The sequence below is a fragment of the Microtus oregoni genome, unplaced genomic scaffold (genome assembly GCF_018167655.1).
Source record: "Microtus oregoni isolate MIOR12 unplaced genomic scaffold, Mior012 000050F_006, whole genome shotgun sequence".
In the NCBI taxonomy this organism is placed as follows: domain Eukaryota; kingdom Metazoa; phylum Chordata; class Mammalia; order Rodentia; family Cricetidae; genus Microtus; species Microtus oregoni.
In genome coordinates this window covers 246,091-265,267 of record NW_024543230.1, presented here as the reverse complement: position 1 = coordinate 265,267, position 19,177 = coordinate 246,091, and the positions used below count along the sequence as shown (strand labels likewise).

The 19,177-nt window shown below is 40.7% G+C and overlaps 1 protein-coding gene across 1 annotated transcript; it reads right to left on the bottom strand.

Moving 5' to 3' along the window:
- Positions 1-14,667: 14,667 nt before the first annotated feature.
- On the bottom strand, positions 14,668-16,654 carry LOC121436898 (transcription elongation factor A protein-like 3). The gene is made up of 3 exons (XM_041636800.1): positions 16,489-16,654; positions 15,850-15,922; positions 14,668-15,540 (listed from the first exon to the last, which is right to left on the bottom strand). Exon 3 carries the CDS (start codon positions 15,512-15,514, stop codon positions 14,909-14,911), a length of 606 nt encoding a protein of 201 aa, XP_041492734.1. The 5' UTR covers positions 15,515-15,540; positions 15,850-15,922; positions 16,489-16,654; the 3' UTR covers positions 14,668-14,908.
- Between the last annotated feature and the right edge of the window lie 2,523 nt (positions 16,655-19,177).

The following is a 19,177-nucleotide window of genomic DNA, read 5'->3' as shown; positions in this document are numbered from 1 at the left end:
CATAAGTATAGACTTCCAAAGAGGAAGAAAACAAAAAACAATAAACCTTCTATTTGCTTTTCTGAGTTCTCACAAATAAACTCACATCATAGTAAAAGAACTTAAATTCGGTCAGTATACTTAGACAGAACTTCATTATATTCCAGTGACTTCTATTTGGTGCCAAAGGTCATTTACAAGTAACTGTCTAATAAGTAGGCAAGGCGGACTTTATCCTAGGTAACTTTATCTTTCCTAAACCCATCAAAGTTTCTCTTTGTCAGTTTAGTTCAATAAACTTGAAAGGATGGAGAGGAATTTTTCCTTCTTTCTACAACTCAGATGGGCAACCATAACCATTATCTAATTTTGGTGCATTTTCATCTAAAAGAAACCCCAACCCAATTATCTTCCATTTCTATACTTCTAGCTCCAAGCAATCACTAACATTTTCTGTCTCTATGGACTTGGTGATCACTATTTGTTATGAACTGAACAATATGTGGTATTTTGTAGTTGTCCACTTTCACTAAGTATGATGGTTTTAAAGTTTGTCAACATAGAAGTATATATTTGTTTCGTCAAACAAATATATTATTTGTCTATTCATGAGTTGATGGACATCTCCCCTATTTTTGGCTATCAGCAATGATGTTTTTTATGAACATTTCTTTATACTTTTATATGTTTGTATATTTTCGATTCTTTTGTGTTTATACCTAGGAGTATAATTGTTTGGCAGTGTGATAACTCCATGCTTAACATTATGACAAGCTGTCAATATATTTTCCAAAGTGAATACAACATTTTAAATTTGTGACAGCAATGAATCTATAAATTGCCTTGGTAGAATTGCCATTTTTACTATGTTGATCCTCCTATTCCAAGAGCAAGGGAGGTCCATCCATTTTTTGGTATCCTCTTCAATTTCTTTCTTCAATGCCTTAAAGTTCTTGTCAAATAGATCTTTCACTTCCTTGGTTAGATTTACCCCAAGATATTTTATGCTGTTTGTGGCTATCGTGAATGGTGAAGCTTCTCTGATTTCCCTCTCTGCTTCCATATCCTTTGTGTATAGGAGGGCGACTGATTTTTTGGAGTTGATCTTGTATCCTGCCACATTACTAAAGCTGTTTATCAGCTGTATAAGTTCTTTGGTGGAGTTTTGGGGGTCGCTTATGTACACTATCATATCATCTGCAAATAACGAAAGTTTAACTTCTTCCTTTCCAATTCGAATCCCCTTGATCCCATTATGTTGTCTTATTGCTATTGCTAGAACTTCAAGCACTATATTGAAGAGGTATGGCGAGAGTGAACAGCCTTGTCGTGTTCCTGAGTTAAGTGGGATGGCTTTGAGTTTCTCTCCGTTTAATTTGATGTTAGCTGTCGGCTTGCTGTATATAGCTTTTATTATATTTAGGTATGACCCTTGTATCCCTAATCTCTCCAAGACTTTTAACATAAATGGATGTTGAATTTTGTCAAATGCTTTTTCAGCATCTAATGAAATGATCATATGGTTTTTTTCTTTCAGTTTATTTATATGCTGGATTACATTGATAGATTTTCGTATGTTGAACCAGGGTTTTGATCCTACTTAATGTGCTGGCTTTGTGGGAGCCTAGCAGTTTGGATGTTCACCTTCCTAGATATGGACGGAGGGGGGAGGATCTAGGACTTACCACAGGCAGGGAACCCGGACTGCTCTGTGAACTGGAGAGGGAGGGGGAGAGGAGTGGGGGGAGGGGGAGGGAAATGGGAGGCTGGGAGGAGGTGGAAACTTGTTTTTTTGTTTATGTTTTTTTTCTCCTTTTCTCAATAAAAAAAAATAATAATATAAAAAAAATTTGTGACAGCAAGATATGAGGGAGGCAGTTTTTCCTCCATCCTTGTCAAAGTTTATTTTCCATTGCTTTCATTTTAGTTACGTTCTTTTGTATGATATTGTGCTATGTTTATGGTTCTGATTTGAATTTCAATAACTGCTAATAGTATTGAACTTCTTTTTGTGTGCTTATATTGCCAATAAGGACAAAATACTACCATTTTAATGATGGTAGAAGAAAAGGGATCCTTTATAAGGATAAAATTATGATGATTGGATTGAGTAAGCAGGAGTTAATAACTATTCTGGACATGTTGGGAAGCGTGCACATATCAGAGGACAAGAAATAAAGCCAAACAAATTTCAAGGAACCTTCTACTTCAATAAAATTTCTAGGAGTCCAGGCTTTTTTCCTTCAAATAAATTCGGATTTTCCCAAGATGCAGCTTCTGATGGAAGGGATTTTGCCCTCAGGACACCTTTTGATGAACATTTACTTGGAAAACAAGTATGTTTGCATCCTTTGTCCATTGGGAGAGACCTATCCACATTTCCATAAGAATGGGACATATTGAGATATCTCTTCTAAATTGAAAGGTAAGTTGTACCTGGTCCCTTCCATGACCAAAAAAGAAGAATGATACTTAGTGGGCTGTATTAGTTACTTTTCCTGTCGCTGCCACAAAACAATACAATAAAAGCAATTCAAGGGAGAAATTGTTTATTTTGGCTCACAGTTCGAGGGCTTGGTCCATTGTGGTGAAGAAGTCACAGAAGCAGGAGCCTGAGGAGGTTCATCCCACTGTGTTTGCAGTCGGCATATGTAAAGAGTGATGAAAGCTAGTACTCAGCTCCCTTTCTCCCTTGTAAATGATAGATGATCCCGGCCTATGCAATTGTGCTGCTCATATTCAGGGTGCTCCTCCTAACCCTGATTTACCAATCCAGATGATCATTATCAGACATACTTAGAGGGTGTAGAATCTAAGAAGTTCCTCACAGGCATGCTTAGAGGCTTGGGTTCTAGCTTATTCTAGATTCTGGTCAGCTAACAATATTACTCAACACATGGGCCTATTTGGTTCCCAAAGCAACAAACACATTCCACACTTGGATGTGTTACCCTATGCTGCTGTTATTCTTATGCTGCTCAGAAAGCTGTTAGTTTTGAGTGAGGTCTGGAACAGGAGAACACTCTTCAACAGGTCCAGTCTGCTGAGCAGAATGTTCTGCAACTTGGGTCATATGACGCAGTAAACTTAATGTTATTTGAGATGTCATTGGCAGATATGGGGCCTATTTGGAACCTTTGGCGGGTTCCCATAGGTGAATGACAGAGGAGGCCACTGTGATTTTGGAACAAGGCCTTGCTGCCATCTACAGATAACGGTTCTCCCTTTGAGAAGCATCTCTTGGCCTGGTATTGGACCTAAGTGTATACTAAATGTTTGGCAATGAGTAATCACCTTACCATGTGAACTGAGCTGCCCATAGTGTGCTGGATATTTTCTCACCCACCAAGCTATAAAGCTGGACAAGTACAACAGTAGTCTATCATTAAATGGAAGTGGTATATATGTGAACAGGCCCAAGTACATCCTGAAGGCACAAACAAATTGCATAAAGATGTTGTCAAAACACTTTTTTTTGAGCTCATGATTCTTATTTTTGTAGTAATGCTTTCTATCCCGAAGCATATACTTATGACTTCATGGGGTGTGCTCTATGATTAGTTGACTGAAAAAGAGAAAAAACTTAGGCCTTGTTTATATATAGTTCTGCATTATATGAATGAACTGCCCAGAAATGAACAGGTGTGACATTAAAATCCATTTCTGGGAAGATCCTGAAAGATCCTGGTGAAGGAAAATCTTCACAATAGGCAGAATTTCAGATCATTCACTTGGTTATGCATTTTTTCTTGGAAGGAGAAATAAATGGTCAAATGTGTGATTGATATTGATTTATAAGGTTTAAGTGGATGGTAGTATGATATAGAATAATTGTAAAGTTGCTGAGAATGACATTTGGGGAAGAAGTATGAGGACAGAGCTCTCCAAAAGATGTGATGAAACTCATGTTCTTTATAAATGTTCATCAAAAAGTGTCCTAAGGGCAAAAGCTACATCTTGTGAAGATCTAAATTCATTGAAGGAAGACAGCCTAATTGTTCTTCAGAGGCAATTGTTTAGGGAACTGCTTTTGTGGGGTCAACATACCGAAGACACCAAAACTGCGATGCAAGGAGACCAGGGTATACCTCAAGTATATCAGAAGTATATCAGAAGTATATCAGAAGTTGTTAACATCGTCCATATGGTACTGGCTTCACAGGCATGACAGATACAAGTATCATAGGATCCTGCTCCACCATTTCAGAGAACAAGTGAGACCAAAGGATGGATGGCAGAGTCTGAGTCCTTATAGTGAGGGCTTTGAGCCATCACTGTCTGACACAGTGAGGGCGAAAACTAAATTGTACTAGAAATCCAGGACTGGAGATGTAATCATGGGCTATGCAATAAACTGCAGATGTGGAGAGGAACATGCCCAAGAGAGAGGCTTTACTTAAACCCTTTGGACTGGAGCTTTCAGATATGGTATTTTCCCTAATGGATTATGAACTTGATTTGCTTTGATAATTCTTTGTTATGCTTCAATTTTATATTTTGGAAAGGAAATTATTTATTCTGTACCATTATACATTAGTATGTTGCTGTGTGGTTTTTGAAAATTTTATAGAAGCTCACAGTAAAGAGATTGTCCTGAGTCTAAAATGTGAATTTTGGACTTTCTAACTGTTGTTAAAGACTACATGGACTTTTGAAGTTAGATATATGCTAAATTATAACATGAACATAAGAAGTATAATTTTATGATATAAAGATAAGTCTTTGGGTGTCAAGCTGACAAGAGATTGGTTTAATTACCAATAATGAAATTTTCAGCTTGATAAGACTTAGAAACATCAAAAGATGGGTCTTTGGGAACACCTATGGAGGATTATTTAGATTAGATTAATTGAGATGGAAGGTCTGCTCACATGGGTGGCACCATTCCCTGGACTAAAATCCTTGACTGTATAAAAAGGTGAAAATGAGCCGAGCATAGACATGCATTGTTATCTGCTCCTTACACTATGATTTCCCTGTCAAAATGGACTGCACTCTGGAAGTGGGAGCCTCGAAAGCCCCTGTCTCCTTAAATTATTTTGTCAGGGAAATTTATCACTGCAACAGGAAAACCAACTAAAACTCTACATATCTAGAATTTTTTAGAGCAAGCCCAGGAGTCCTAACAGGCTAGGTGTGCCGAACTGCCTTGTTATAATAATTAAACAGACAAGAAAGGGTTAAAATATGTAGCATGAAGTTTCTGACCTGCCCAGTCCCACAGCTGTTCAGTCCCCAAAAGGCTTATGTATTTTTTTTTTTTTTGAGACAGGGTTTCTCTGTAGCTTTGGAGCCTGTCCTAGAACTAGTTCTGTAGAACAGGCTGACCTTGAACTCACAGAGATCTGCCTGCCTCTGCCTCCCAAGTGCTGGGATTAAAGGCGTGTGCCACCATTGTCCAGTGAGGCTTATGTATTTTTAAATTCATTTTATCGAGCTATACATTTTTCTCTGCTCCCTTTCTTTCCTTTCACCTCTCCTTCAACCCTGTCCCATGGTCCCCATGCTCCCAATTTACCCAGGAGACGTTGTCTTTTCCTACTTCCCATATACATTAGATCCATGTGTAAAGAGGCTTATATTAATTATAAACTGTTTGGTCTATTAGGTTTATTATTAACTAGCTCTTACAACTTAAATTAACCCATAGTTCTTATCTATATTTAGCTGTGTGGCTTGGTACCTTTTCTCAGTAAGGCATTCTCATCTTGCTTCCTCTGCATCTGTGTGGTGATTGCATCTCTGTCTTTCCTCTTCCCAGAATTCGCTTAGTCTGATCACCCTGTCTATATTTCCTGCCTGGCTACTGGTCAATCATTGTTTTAATAAGCTAATATGAGTGACAAATCTTTACAGTGTACAAGTGCATTGTCCCACAGCAAAAGTAAGAAAGTAGATTTAGGACCAGATTTAGGACCGATAAAAAGACTCTAGTAACTTCAAGGTCACTTTCAAATTACTGACATGAGATTTGGGATTTAAACAGAGAAGGAGCCGGAAAAAGAGCTAAGTAGACTTCAATAATCTTGGTCAATGTGTGGTACAGTTGATCATGGTCTCCATTCTGGACTAATAATCATATTAGTATCTCCATTAAAGGACTAATAATCATATTAATCCTGGCATTGCTTGAGGAAACCAATCATGCCTATACAAAGATTATTTGGGGCTGTGGCCTCCCCAACATGCATGAATGTCTTCATATGAGGTTGGTCTGTCCTCCATTGTTTTCTCATCCTGGAATCTAAAGTGATTTCAGGGCTAAAGCAATGACATCTTTGTCCCTTTAGTCTTAAATGGGAGTGAGACAGAATTAGGTAGAAAGACATTCTTAAAGATTGTGTTTATGCAGTCAAGCAGATGTTTGAACCAAAGTAAAGGAGACAGATACAAAGTGAAGACAGAGATGTCAGACATTCTATTTGGAGTCATTTTCTGGGTCCAAGTAATGAGTCAATGTTTTTGTTGTTGTTTGCAAAAGCAGTCTCTTGGTGCCTGTAATACCTATACGTTATTTCTGTGTCTTTGGGAGTAAAATATCTACTTACACATCTGCACATTTTCTTCTTGTTGTTACTGTTCTATTACTGTGAAAAGACACCATGACCAAGGCACCTTAAAAAAAAAAAGTAACTGGGGCTTCTTTACAGTTTTAGAGGGTTGGTTCATTATCATCCTGGCAGGGAACATGACTACATGCAGGAAGGCGTGGTGCTGGAAAAGTAGCTGGGAGCCGACATCTGATTTGTAGGCAGAAGACAGGTACTGATGTGTAGTTTTGAAACTGCAAAGCCCTCTCCCAGTGACACACTTACTCCATCAACTGGGGAGCAAGCATTCAAACATATGAGCCTGTTGGGGCCATTCTCATTCAAAACACCACACTTCCCAATACACATACTTTTTAAAACTTGGTGGTGCTTGGATTGAACCCAGGCCTTTGCATATATTAAGCAGGGACTCCTTGACTGAGCTACATACATAGAAATTCCCTGTTCATCTTTAAAGTTGAGTTATTTGTCTTTTTATGATTCATCAGAGTTCTTCATGTGTTCTGGAAAATGGTTTTAAATTTGGCAACATTCTATTCCATATTGCAGCTTGTCTTCTCACTTTTTGAAAATTTTGTTTTGAAGCTCGGGCTGTCCTCAAATCTGCTGTTTTCCTGTCCCAGTTTCTGAGTGCTGATATTACAGGCATGTGCAACCACACCCAGATTATTTTCACTCTCCTGTTTCATTTTGATGAGGTAGAGTATATTTTGTTTTGTCATATATGTTTTATTTGTCATGGCAAAGGAAATTTGTATGAATTAATGTCATATATATTTATACCTATGTCAAGGTTTTAGCTGTTACCTTTGTATTTCACATTCATGCTGAGTTCTCTCTCTCTCTCTCTCTCTCTCTCTCTCTCTCTCTCTCTCTCTCTCTCTTTTTTTTTTTGGATTTTCGAGACAGGGTTTCTCCGTAGCTTTTGGTTGCTGTCCTGGAACTAGCTCTTGTAGACCAGGCTGGCCTCAAACTCACAGAGATCCTTCTGCCTCTGCCTCCTGAGTGCTGGGATTAAAGGTGTGTGCCACCACCGCCCGGCTGAGTTCTCTTTGATGGATGATGTGATTTAGTGAGTAATGTCTTTCTATGGTTTTCTGAAACCTATAGAAGAGATGAAACCTGTCTACCTCATGCATCCAACACTGTATTTGAAAACTGCCTTGATTAATGACTATCTTTTGTTCTGTAACTATAAAAGCTCATCTAGCCATGTCCACATTGAAACATGTTATTCAGGCCTAACTGAATCTGTGTTCTGAGGACATGGTAATTCATATTTGCTTTGGAATAAATTCCCTTGTTCCTTTTGAGTTAAGAGTTGTGTTTTTTTTAACCAACAGTTTTAGAACCTGAACATGTGACTCTAAGGACAATCTACTTGCACTGTAGAAGTTACCTGAATTGGTGTCAAGTACCAGCATGGTCCCTTTGTGCCCGACTGTCCATATTGTCTGATTGGGTGTGTATGGATGAGTTCTTTCAGGACTTGACACTCCATTTAATTTGGTTGATATGTTATTGGTTTATTCTGAGTTTGTTGTTGAATATTTGAATATTATTTCACTTGTGTCAGAGCATTCGGTTAGGACAATTATTTATTTTTGTTTTCATGGCATTTGTCTCCTAGTATTCAGACATTTTCCTCTGGTCAGTTTTTAATATATAATACTGTGTTTTTCCTGGTCCCCTTCTGCAGATTACAGCCTTGCCTATTTAGTTTAAAAAATCTATAAGCACCTGATAAACAAGGGCATTAAAGAGGCATTTGTTCCTCTCAGCCCAACAGAATGAATATCTCAGGGGGAATCTCCTAGGACATGAAGCAATCTTGCAGGTAAAACCAAGCAATTTACTCCACTCCTAGATCAGAAGGAACCTTGTTATTTCAACCAGGAAAACACACATGAGGCATTATTGCTCAGTGTCTTCAATCCCCTCAAGTTCCCATATGCATGAAGTGGGAAGAATCAATATTGGGAGGACTGGGATTTTCCTGATCTAAAACATTGTTTGATAATTACGGTAGTTCAATTTTCAAGTCTTTGGAAAAATGTGAATATCTAACACAAAATAACATGGCTTTGTGTTTCTCTAATTAGGGAACATTGAATATTCTCATTTTTCCCCATGCTAAACTAAAAGTTCTAGACAGTAGAAAAAGATGTATGTGTGTATATATGTATGTATATATAATATAAGCAACTTATTTAGATAGAATTTGATATTATCTAAAAAGATGGTGAAATTGTTAATTTATATAAAAACTAAAATATTTTGAAAATATCAAGAGATGTGTTAAAGAATAATTAAATTAAAAAAATCTTATAAGCTGTGTCAGAACTCAAGATGAATTCTGAAGAATTGAATTTTCCAACTCCCTGTTGTCTCTTAGCCTTCTCTGATCTTTCTCTTTCCTTATCAACCTCCGTTCTATTCTCTTTTCTTTTTATTCCCAAGCAGAACGAAATTCTGTATCAAATGTAAAGATAATGCTATGGCTTTTTACAAGAAAGAGCCTACAGGGAGGAGAGATCCTGATACTATCTATGCTCTCTGGACTGGGCTGAAAACTGTGATTGTGGGGTTTCTGGAGTCATATCAGGGCACACAGGAATTTGCTAAGGAATATCAGATGACTGTAATGAGTTACAAACCAGAATTCCTGAATGTTTGTTTGTGAATTTGAAATTTTCTTTTCTAAGAATGCCCCACTCTCTACAGCTTAGCTTTTAAAAAATAAGGAAGGTTTGCTTCCCTGGATATCCTATATAATAAGCTTCTTCTCATATTTTGTTTTTATTTACATGTAAAAGATGTAGTTTTCTAACCTTATTTCTCTTAAGAGGAGTTTTACCTTTGAAAATGCAGATTTAGGATTAACAATTATTTAGTACTATGGAGGGAAAAATGATCAATAACCTGACTTTTTAAAACTGTAAAACGTTAATCTACATAAAAGCTACAAAAGTCTTAATTGTTTTAATTTTTGTATATGACTACCTGTACATATCATCTACATATGTGCTTATTATATAAATTGCTTATGTGATACAAAACTGCCTGTAACTAACTGCATGTCCACACAATTGAAATCACTAAATCAGTGCAATTTCCTTTTAGTTCATAATGTAAGAGGTTAGGCTTGGCCACCAGACCAATATACCAAGTAAAGGGATGAATACTGGCGAGGGGAACTAGAGGAAATTTGATCATTGTGACAGCACTAAGGGAACAGATAGAGAGGTCCAGTAACCCCAAGTGTGTCTTCAGAGTAATAACATGAGCTTTGAAGTTAAAGAAAAGAAATGTCACAGGGCACAGTGATTTCCATAATTAAACAATCCAAGTGAAAATACAGTCTCCTTAATTGTTCTTAGAGTTTCTTTCGGAGATGATTACTTTGTTGTTCTTGAAATACAACGTGACTGCAGGTTTAGGATACCTGAATTCACTTTTTTTTGAGGCTTTGAAGGGTGAAAGAAGTTAAACAGACACCTCAATGGTCAGCGTGCCCAAACAGAGGACTAAGCAGGAAACCCCAAAGACAGGAAGCAAACACAAATGAAGGCAGAGACACAAGACTTTTATCCTACTTTTGCTTGTCTTTCAGCTGTGTAGTGGCATTTCATTTATATTTTAATAAATAATGCTTGCCCAGGGATCAGAAAAGTATAACAGCCCCACTGGTCAGTCTCCCAGACCAGGCAGCAATAAAACACGCCTTTAATCCCACTAGTTTGCCATAGAAACCAGGTGGTAGTGGTGCACGACTTTAATCCCAAAACTAGAGAGGAGTAAAAAATGGAGGAGACAGCTCTCAGTCTCGGTCTCATTCTGAGGTTTCCTGGAGGGAGGCAGAATCACCATTTTCGGACTGAGCTCGAGGTAAGAGCTAGTAGCTGGCTGTTTTGCTTTTCTGTTCTTCAGAGTGAACCCCAATATCTGTCTCTGAGTTTTTATTAGTTGTGCTTCAAGGCTGGAAGGAGAAGTTGATGTTTTTGTAGCGAGGTTGATCTCTAAGTCCCTGTTATAAAATGATTTAAATCCTAGACAAACGGTTAATTTAAATTAATTAACAAAAGAGACCATTAAAGACCGTTAAACATATTTTGTCTGTGTTTCATATATAGCTTTTCTTTTTACTAAAACATGGTCACTTTGTCAAGAAAATTTTTTTTTTCTAAACGTCACAAAAAATAAGACAAATGAACCATTAGGGGTACAAAATAAACAAAGTTATAGATATTAAACACATTTTGGGGTAAAGACGGTTAAAGGAAAAAGGAGATGCTTTTAGATGAGAAAGGGTTCCCCATGGTAGCATAAAATTTTGTGTTAAAATGGAAAAGAAATTGAGAGTGTAAGAATGTGTGTCAGGATCGAGCCAGTGTCATGCAGCAGCTGTCAGCTCATCACAGACACTGACAGGCACCCTACCCAGACATCGTCCTGGAAAGGAAGTTTCTACTAAAAAGGGGCCACGTCCGCTTCCCCACCCCCTTCTCTGGATTCAACCGAGGGATAAGAGAGTCTGCCTGCAGGCTTTTGCTGTGAGCCTTCCCACTTTCAGAGAATAAGAACAGACTTCTACATCTGTCGCTCGGGCTCTGAGTCTCTTTAGAGATCCATCCTCCATGTCTCATGAATATTCAGAATAGCACCATTCATAGGAGCTAACTGTGAAAAGAATATAGATATACGTAAAATGATTAATGGATTTATCAAATGTATCCATTGTAATGAATGCACAAATGTAATGTTCTTAGACAGTGAAAAAGGAATGAAAGACCATACATGTTACTAGCACAGACGAACCTTTAAAATATTATGAGTAAAATAAGCTAATTACAAAAACTCCACAAGCTTATGATTTCGTCAACAACAATATTCAAGTCCACAGAGACAGAGGGTAAATTAGTGGTTGCCATTAGCTGGCGGTGAGGGTTATCAGGAGTGGAGAATGGGGATGCTAGCGACTGTGAATGGGTAGAGTTTCTTTTTTTGGGCGCTGATGATATTCTAAAATAAGCTGTTGGGGGAACAACTTGGTGAAAGTGTTACACACTAGTGAACTATGCACTTCCTCTGTTTGCAGTGCTGAGGGATTTAACCTCCTTTCGTAGGCAAGTTTTAAAGAATATAGATAAAACTTGTATTTAAATGTACAATAAATTATTTCCATTTAAGAATAAAATATTGCCTTTCTATGGTGGGAAAGTTGAACTGTGTCAAAGCAAAAAAATCACTGCTCATATCTTAAAGGGAATAAGAGGTAGTTTATTTTGGAGCCATTAAAAGTAACTGTGGAATGGCAAATTTAGGTTACCAGAAATTCCATGTTCCAATGTGGAAGCAGCTTCATGAAGTTTTCTAGATTAACAGAACAAAGAAAGTCATAAATCAAGGCAAGTTAAAAATACAGTAGCGAGTACATCAGAGAGGTAGTTACAGCAAAATGGGGGAAGCATTTCTTTGTTTTTTCTCCTTTGCACTTTTTTTTTTATTGATTTTTATTGAACTCTACATTTTTCTCTGCTCCCCTCCGTGCCTCTCCCCTCTCTTTCAACCCTCTTCCATGGTCCCCATCCTCCCAGTTTACTCAGGAGACCTTGTCTTTTTCAGCTTGGGGGAAGCATTTCTACAGGCCCAAGATGCTATCTGATGACAGTCTTAGCTTTTGGGTTGTTGGAAGTTAGTGGTCTGTCAATATATTTCAAAATACTTTTTATCCTTTTTTTTTTGGTCACAGGATATTATTTCTGATAAGGAATGAGTCTTGAGTGGTGGTGGAGGCTAAAGCTAGCCCAAGATAAGGTATTTAGGCTCTGGAGTTGCAGCATTCCAACCTGTCCATATCGCTGCACTTCTAATCAGCCAATCGGTCTCTGCAGACACAGCTTCTTTCCAGGAGGTCTCAGTCACAACTGTAATCAGTTTTCCTTTTGGAAATGGTACCGTATTTGGGACCCATCATTGACCCCAGAGTTTGGCATAATCCAGACTCAACTATAACAGTAGTCTGATCAGGCTGGCAAAGGATGTTAATATTTTTTATTTTTTTTTATATACTATTCATGTCTCCACGGACACTTTATGCTTGGGCCTATTGAGCAAAGGCTCACACTGAAGGCTAAGAAGAGGATCTGAATAATACCTGCAGAAGGAAATAATTTCTTCCTGCCAACTACTGAGTTTTTTCTAGAGTGGATGTGCCTAGTGGCTTTCATTAACTGAGTACAGACCTGGATTGTCTAGATGGGAATGTGCCCCATGTGTACATTTCAATCTCAAGACCCACTGAAGCTGGGTGGTGGTGGCACACGTCTTTAATCCCAGCACTCAGGAGGCAGAGGCAGGCAGATCTCTGTGAGTTCGAGGGTAGCCTGGTCTACAGAGCTAGTTCCAGGACTGGCTCCAAAGCCACAGAGAAACCCTGTCTCAAAACAACAACAACAAAAACAAAAAAAAAAACATCCAAATGAGTAAAACCTGACAGAACTTTAGTCAGGATATCCACCATGAGAGAGCCCCGTGGCTGTTTCTTTGCTGCCATTCCTGCTTTCTCTGAGCTGCTGCTTTAGAGCAGAGGCGATGAATCTGGTCTCCTCAACACTGCCTCTCCAGAAAAGCTTTCACTGATAAATACTGCTCTCTGGAAAGTTGCTTAGCACAGGGCTCTCTCCTGAAATGTGAACTCGAAAACTTGGCTAAGGTTATAGACACAAGTCCTTACTTGAAAAAGTAATAGAGGTATTCTTTAAAAGATTACAGCCCATGTTTTGGCTTTTTGGGACCCTAGTCTATCTGGATGCACAGCTCCCTAGGCCTGGATGTAGGGGGGAGGGCCTTGGACTTCCCACCGGGCAGGGTTCCCTGCCCTCTCTCAAGCAGGGTGGGAGAGGAAGGAGGGGGTGTGGGGGAGCGGGAGGGGATTGGGAGGAGGGAAGGAAGTGTAAATAGTTGAATGGAAAAAGAAAAAAAGATTACATCCCAAGGCTGGCTCAGCTATTTTGTGAGTAGAGCACAGAAAATAACTTCCAATTTATATCATAATGTTTAGTAACATGTAACAAAAAAGACACAAGGCATTATTGCATGGTATTCTATGAAGGAAAACACACCACTGCAGGTTAAGTATTCCTTGCCAGAAATGCCTGGGCCCAGAAAGGCTTTAGGCTGCAGAGGGCTTTGTTCATTTGCCTTGTGTTTGGAACCCTTGCCTAGGGTTCCTTTTGAGAATCCCTAATCTGAAATCCAAGTTACCTAAAAATGTACCGATGTAAGGTTTTATGCATACCCTTTCAGAGGTCAGATGGGAGTTAGACAGAACCCTCTAGGGACAAAAGGGAACCATAAGAGCCTTAGGCACCATATGTACAGCATTAAAGATGGGCTATTTAGAGGGAGTAAATATATTTAGGGCACCATGGCACGGCAAGGTTGATAGAGTAGTATTCAAAGATTCACACCTCATCCCAGCTGCCTGGAGTTGCTCCTGGGGAACAGGTGGCAGCTATTCTCAGCCCTACTCTCGGGTGACAAGGTTCAGGGGTCCTGCTATTCCACACACCCATACTTAACACGCCGTCTAATGTTCTGTGCCATCCTATGAGGCACGTACCATCCCCATTTCATAGATGACAAGACTGACTCTTACAGAAAAGGATACATGATAAATGCTAAGTTCATTCCTTTAGCCCCAAGGTCCAGAGGTAATATGAGCTTTGCTTATTTTACCTTCATTCTAGGCGTGTTAAATGTATTCATTGCCATTCCAAACTTGTTTAATACTTCACTTGCTTGCTTTTGCTTTTTAAAAAATATTATTATGGCAATCGTAATCCATATTCTTTAACATAAAAAGAGCAATAGGATATGACAGGGCCCAGGGAAAGGGACCACAATTTGAACTGATCTGGTTACAACCAGGAAAGTTTGGAAGTGGGAAATCAGCAGGGGAAGGTTAGGAAGTCTCCAACCACCTGATGGTTGAGTGCACGTGGGATCTATTCAGGTTTGTCCTGTAGTGATTAACATTGTTAGCATTTTAATGTACATTTTCATAGTTTTCTTTGTACTCAGAAGCATTCTGCAAACATATTTACTTTTCATATAAATAGGCTGATACAGTATATATAGTTCTGGAAACTCTTTATTGTTATTTTACAATGTACATGCACATGGGTGGAAATCCTGTACTAAAAGACAGAAAGCACTGTAGTTGGGTCAAAAGGCTGCTGGTAAGGACATTGATACCTAAAAAGCAGAGTTTCGGCTGAAGGTTGAAGCACAGAGCCTGGCGAGGATCTACCAGGGAAAGCAGAGCCAGCTGTGGTCTTTTTTATCTGAGCAATCAGAATCAAAGGCCAAAGGCATTAAAGGTACGGGATGTCATGTAGGCCCCTCTGGCCCCTGCCTCCTCCGCCCCTCACTCCCCTGACTCCCCGTTGTCCCCGGGGGACTAGAGCATCCTGCGCAGCATCTCTTGGCAACCAGGGAAAACCTCCCATTTTCTGCCTCTTCCTCAGCTCTTCCTGCGCCCTCGCCACATCTGCACACTCTCTCATCATCTCCTCACTGCTGACATGCCTGCCCTGGAAGTCTTCCTGGGAGTTCTTGGGAGAATCCTCTGTGCTCCTATCTGTTTTTCGCTTGGCTTTCCGCGGCACGTAATCTTCAGCAGGGCGCTTTTCTGCGGCCCGCGCCTCGCTGGCTGGCTTTGCCTGGGAATCATGCTTGCCCTCCCCTTGGCGCTTGTCCTCCCCTTCAGACTTCCCCTGCTTTTCTGACTTCCCCTCATCCTGTGCTTGTCCCTGCTCATCTGGCTTTGCCTCCTCTAGCTTGCCCTCGCGTGCTGGCTTTGCTTTCTTGTCGGGCTTCTCTTCCCCATCCGACTTTTCTTCATCGTCAGACTCTACTTCAACTTCTGGCTTTCCCTCCTTTTCCAGCTTCCCTTCGTTTTCATCGCGGAGTTTTTCCATGTCAAGATTTCCCTCCTTTTCTTGTCCTGAGGGTAAAGGTGGGGAAACAGGAAGAAAGGAGAGATGTGTGTGTGAGAGACGGAGATATCGGCAGAATACAGGCTCATTAACATCTGTCTTTGCATCTGGCCCTTTCGTGGGGTCCCCATGTCCTAGCCCTCCAATGGTTTCTGCCTGCACCCCTCCTCCACCCTTGAGACAGCCATGCCATGACAGGTCCTGCCACCTTCTCGGTTTTCCTTCAGTGCCAGCTCTGTGCGTGTTACATGGGACAGCTTGAGAGGGCACTGGCAGTGGGGTCCCAAATCGTGCCCATGTTTCCATTATCCACTGACCTGCAGGGATCCTGGGCAGGTCGATCCTCCTTTTCAGATGTCACGATGCGCTGGGAACAACAGAGGGGCAGACCTGCAGACACAGCACAGGGGCAGGGGTTCTGTGGTCAGTAGATGCACAGAGACTGGGAACCTGTCCTGCAGCCCATACTCATCACATCACACAACCTTTTCCTCCGTCACACCCCCCCCCCGCCCCCGCATACCCCAGCCGCCATTTCTTCTCAGGCCTTGGGCACCAAATCGGGATGCTATCCTAACTCCGTTTTACTCTGCGCCCCCCCCCCCCCACGGCCTCTGGAGGCAGCCTGCCCCACCCCCATCCTCCCTTTGGTCCGGGTCAGTTTGTCTTCCTAACCTGGAGTGTGAGTGGATCATTTCAGAGCGCATCTGCGCCTCACAGTCGCACTGCGGGCCCCCTCATCCCCCTTCTGCTCTAAAACGGCTCAGGATGGGGTGAGGGAAGAAAGCCGGCTGCGGGGTCTTCCTTGCTCTCCGTTCCCGCCCCGCCCGCATGTCCCCTCCTCACCAATCTATCCGATTCCTTACCCCTCCCCTCCTGCTGCTGCTGGTTCTAGCTGCCACCCCCCACCACCCCCTGTCAGGCATTGCAGGCAGAGCCAGCCATTCTGTACTGACCTGAGGAAACCCTGGACAGGCCTGGGCGCCTTCTCCGGCTTGCAGAAACCCACTCGCAGCTGGTCTGCTGCTTAGGGCAGCTCAGGGAGCTGGTTCTGCGCTGGTACCAGGACCAGACCGCAGGGCGGGCAAGCGGACGCGGGGGCTGGTGCCCACGTCTGCGCCTGGCCGGTCACGTGAACACCGCGTCACCCAAGCTCGCCCCCCCAACATGCCTGACCCATCTCACCCTCCACCTCCCTAGGGGACTGAGATGAGGATTGTAGGAGGTGTGTATGTCAAAGCCAAGAGGTGCCTGGGAGGTTACGGGATGTTTTACCTGGTGCATCTTTGATATACATGCATCTCTCTCATATACCCAGGTTACAGGTGGGACAGCCTATCAGAAATGGTATTTGACTTTGTTTATGGTATTCAGCTCTTGAGCCACAATAGCCTGCTTTCAAACCAAGTTAGGGTACAGTAGCACGCACCTGTAATCCTAGCACTCACAAAATTGAAACAAGAGTTCAAGGCAAGCCTTGGCTACAGTGAATTCAACGGCAAGCCTTGGCTACAGTGAGTTCAACGGCAGTCCAACCTACCACCAAGACTCTAAAGTAATCCACCCAGCCAGCCTGAATATAGTGGCTTGTGGAGGTGCGTGCTGGGAAAATGAGCTGCGACCTTAAGTGTTCCCTAAGGTTCTGTTTTAGGCGTCTTCTAATTGACATGCTCTCAGTTTCTGTCTGAGCTCATTCATTTGCCTCAAAATACTGATGATTCCCAAGCACACGCCTCCAGGTTGTTTCTCCCCAAGTATCAGATCCCTGTTTTGCTTTCTCTTCAGTAATAATAGGAGGCTGTTCACCTATACCCCTGGACACATAACATGTTATTTTTAATTTCACGGACACAATGGTTGCTTGATGAAATTTCATGCTGTTCCATTTCATCTCATCTCCAGCATATTCTCGCAGTATAAATTCTCTACTTAATAGCCAGCCAGTTATCATCTCAATTATCAAATCCGCTGTTGTGGTACCACAGTGCCAGTGTTCAAGTAATCATTGACTTGCATAATTGTGGTCCCAAAACATAGAGTTTGTAACGATCGCAATTCACTTCTGTTAAATAAAAGCCATAACAGTGTTTATTTAAATGAAAAAAAAATGAGCTTACTAACGTACTAACTAAAGAAAACCTTCCTATGCCTCGGTTTCTAAGACCATTTGACTGTGGGGGTGTGCTGAGTATGTGCGAGAATCCGAGTCTGATCTTTAACACCAAAAATAAAATAATAAAAATTCATCTTTTATTCATGAAATTGTGAGGAAACGAAGCAAGGTTCATGATAGTTTTAGCGTTGCATCTCAAACTAACAACCCCAATGGCCCCAGAGCCTGGCAAGGGGGTTAGTAACTTATAAAAAAAGACATTACATTATAGTGCTTGGGACTAATCCAGTTTCAGATATCTGTTGTAGGTCTCGAATCTAATCTTCTGCGTATAAAGGGGAGCTGATGTGTTATGTGTTATTTACCAGAAAAGACTGCTCAGACATGGGTTTAAGCCAATAGAAAGTTTTTATTAGGTGGCCGGAGACTACACTATGTGTTCAGGATCCCAGTGTAGCTCTGAGCCTTTTTCAAGGTGAGCCTTTAAGCACACAAAAGTTATACATTCAGGATGGATTACTTCATTTAACAAGAACACTTAACAAGAAGCAGAACTACAGAAGTCAAACCACTTGTTTGGTTAGAGTTACTCTAAGATATTTTATGTCATTTGTGGCTATTGTGAAGGGTGATATTTCTCTGACTTCTTTCTCAGCCCATTTATCATCTGTGTACAAGAGGGCTACTGATTTTTTGAGTTTATCTTGTATCCTGCTACATTACTGAAAGTGTTTATGAGTTATAGAAGTTCCTTGGTAGAATTTTTGGGGTTGCTTATGTAAACTATCATGTCATCTGCAAATGGTAAGAGTTTGATTTCTTTATTTCCAATTTGTATCCCCTTGATCTCCTTTTGTTGTCTTATTGATCTAGCTAGGACCTCAAGAACTATATTGAATAGATATGGAGAGAGTGGAAAATCATGTCTTGTTTCTGATTTCAGTGGAATTGCTGGGAGTTTCTCTCCATTTAGTTTGATGTTGGCTGTTGACTTGCTGTACATTGCCTTTATTATGTTTAGGTATGTTCCTTGTATCCCTGCTCTCTCTAAGACCTTTATCATGAAGGGATGTTGCATTTTGTGCAAAGCATTTCAAAATGAGATGATCATGTGGTTTTTATTTTTCAGTTTGTTTATATGGTGGATTGCGTTGACAGATTTTTGTATGTTCAACCATCCCTGCATCTCTAGGATGAAGCCACCTTGATCATGGTGGATGGTGTTTCTGATGTGTTCTTGGATTTGATTTGCCAGTATTTTATTTAGTATTTTTGCATCAATGTTCATGAGTGAGATTGGTCTGTAATTCTTTTTCTTAGTAATGTCTTTATGTGGTTTGGGTATCAGGGTAAGCTTCTGTAAAGCAAAGGACACAGTCAACAAGACAAAACGGCAGCCTACAGAATGGGGAAAGATCTTCACCAACCCCACATCAGACAGAGGACTAATCTCCAAAATATACAAAGAACTCAAGAAAATTGTTATCAAAGAACAAATAATACAATAAAAATCTTAGTACAGACATAAACAG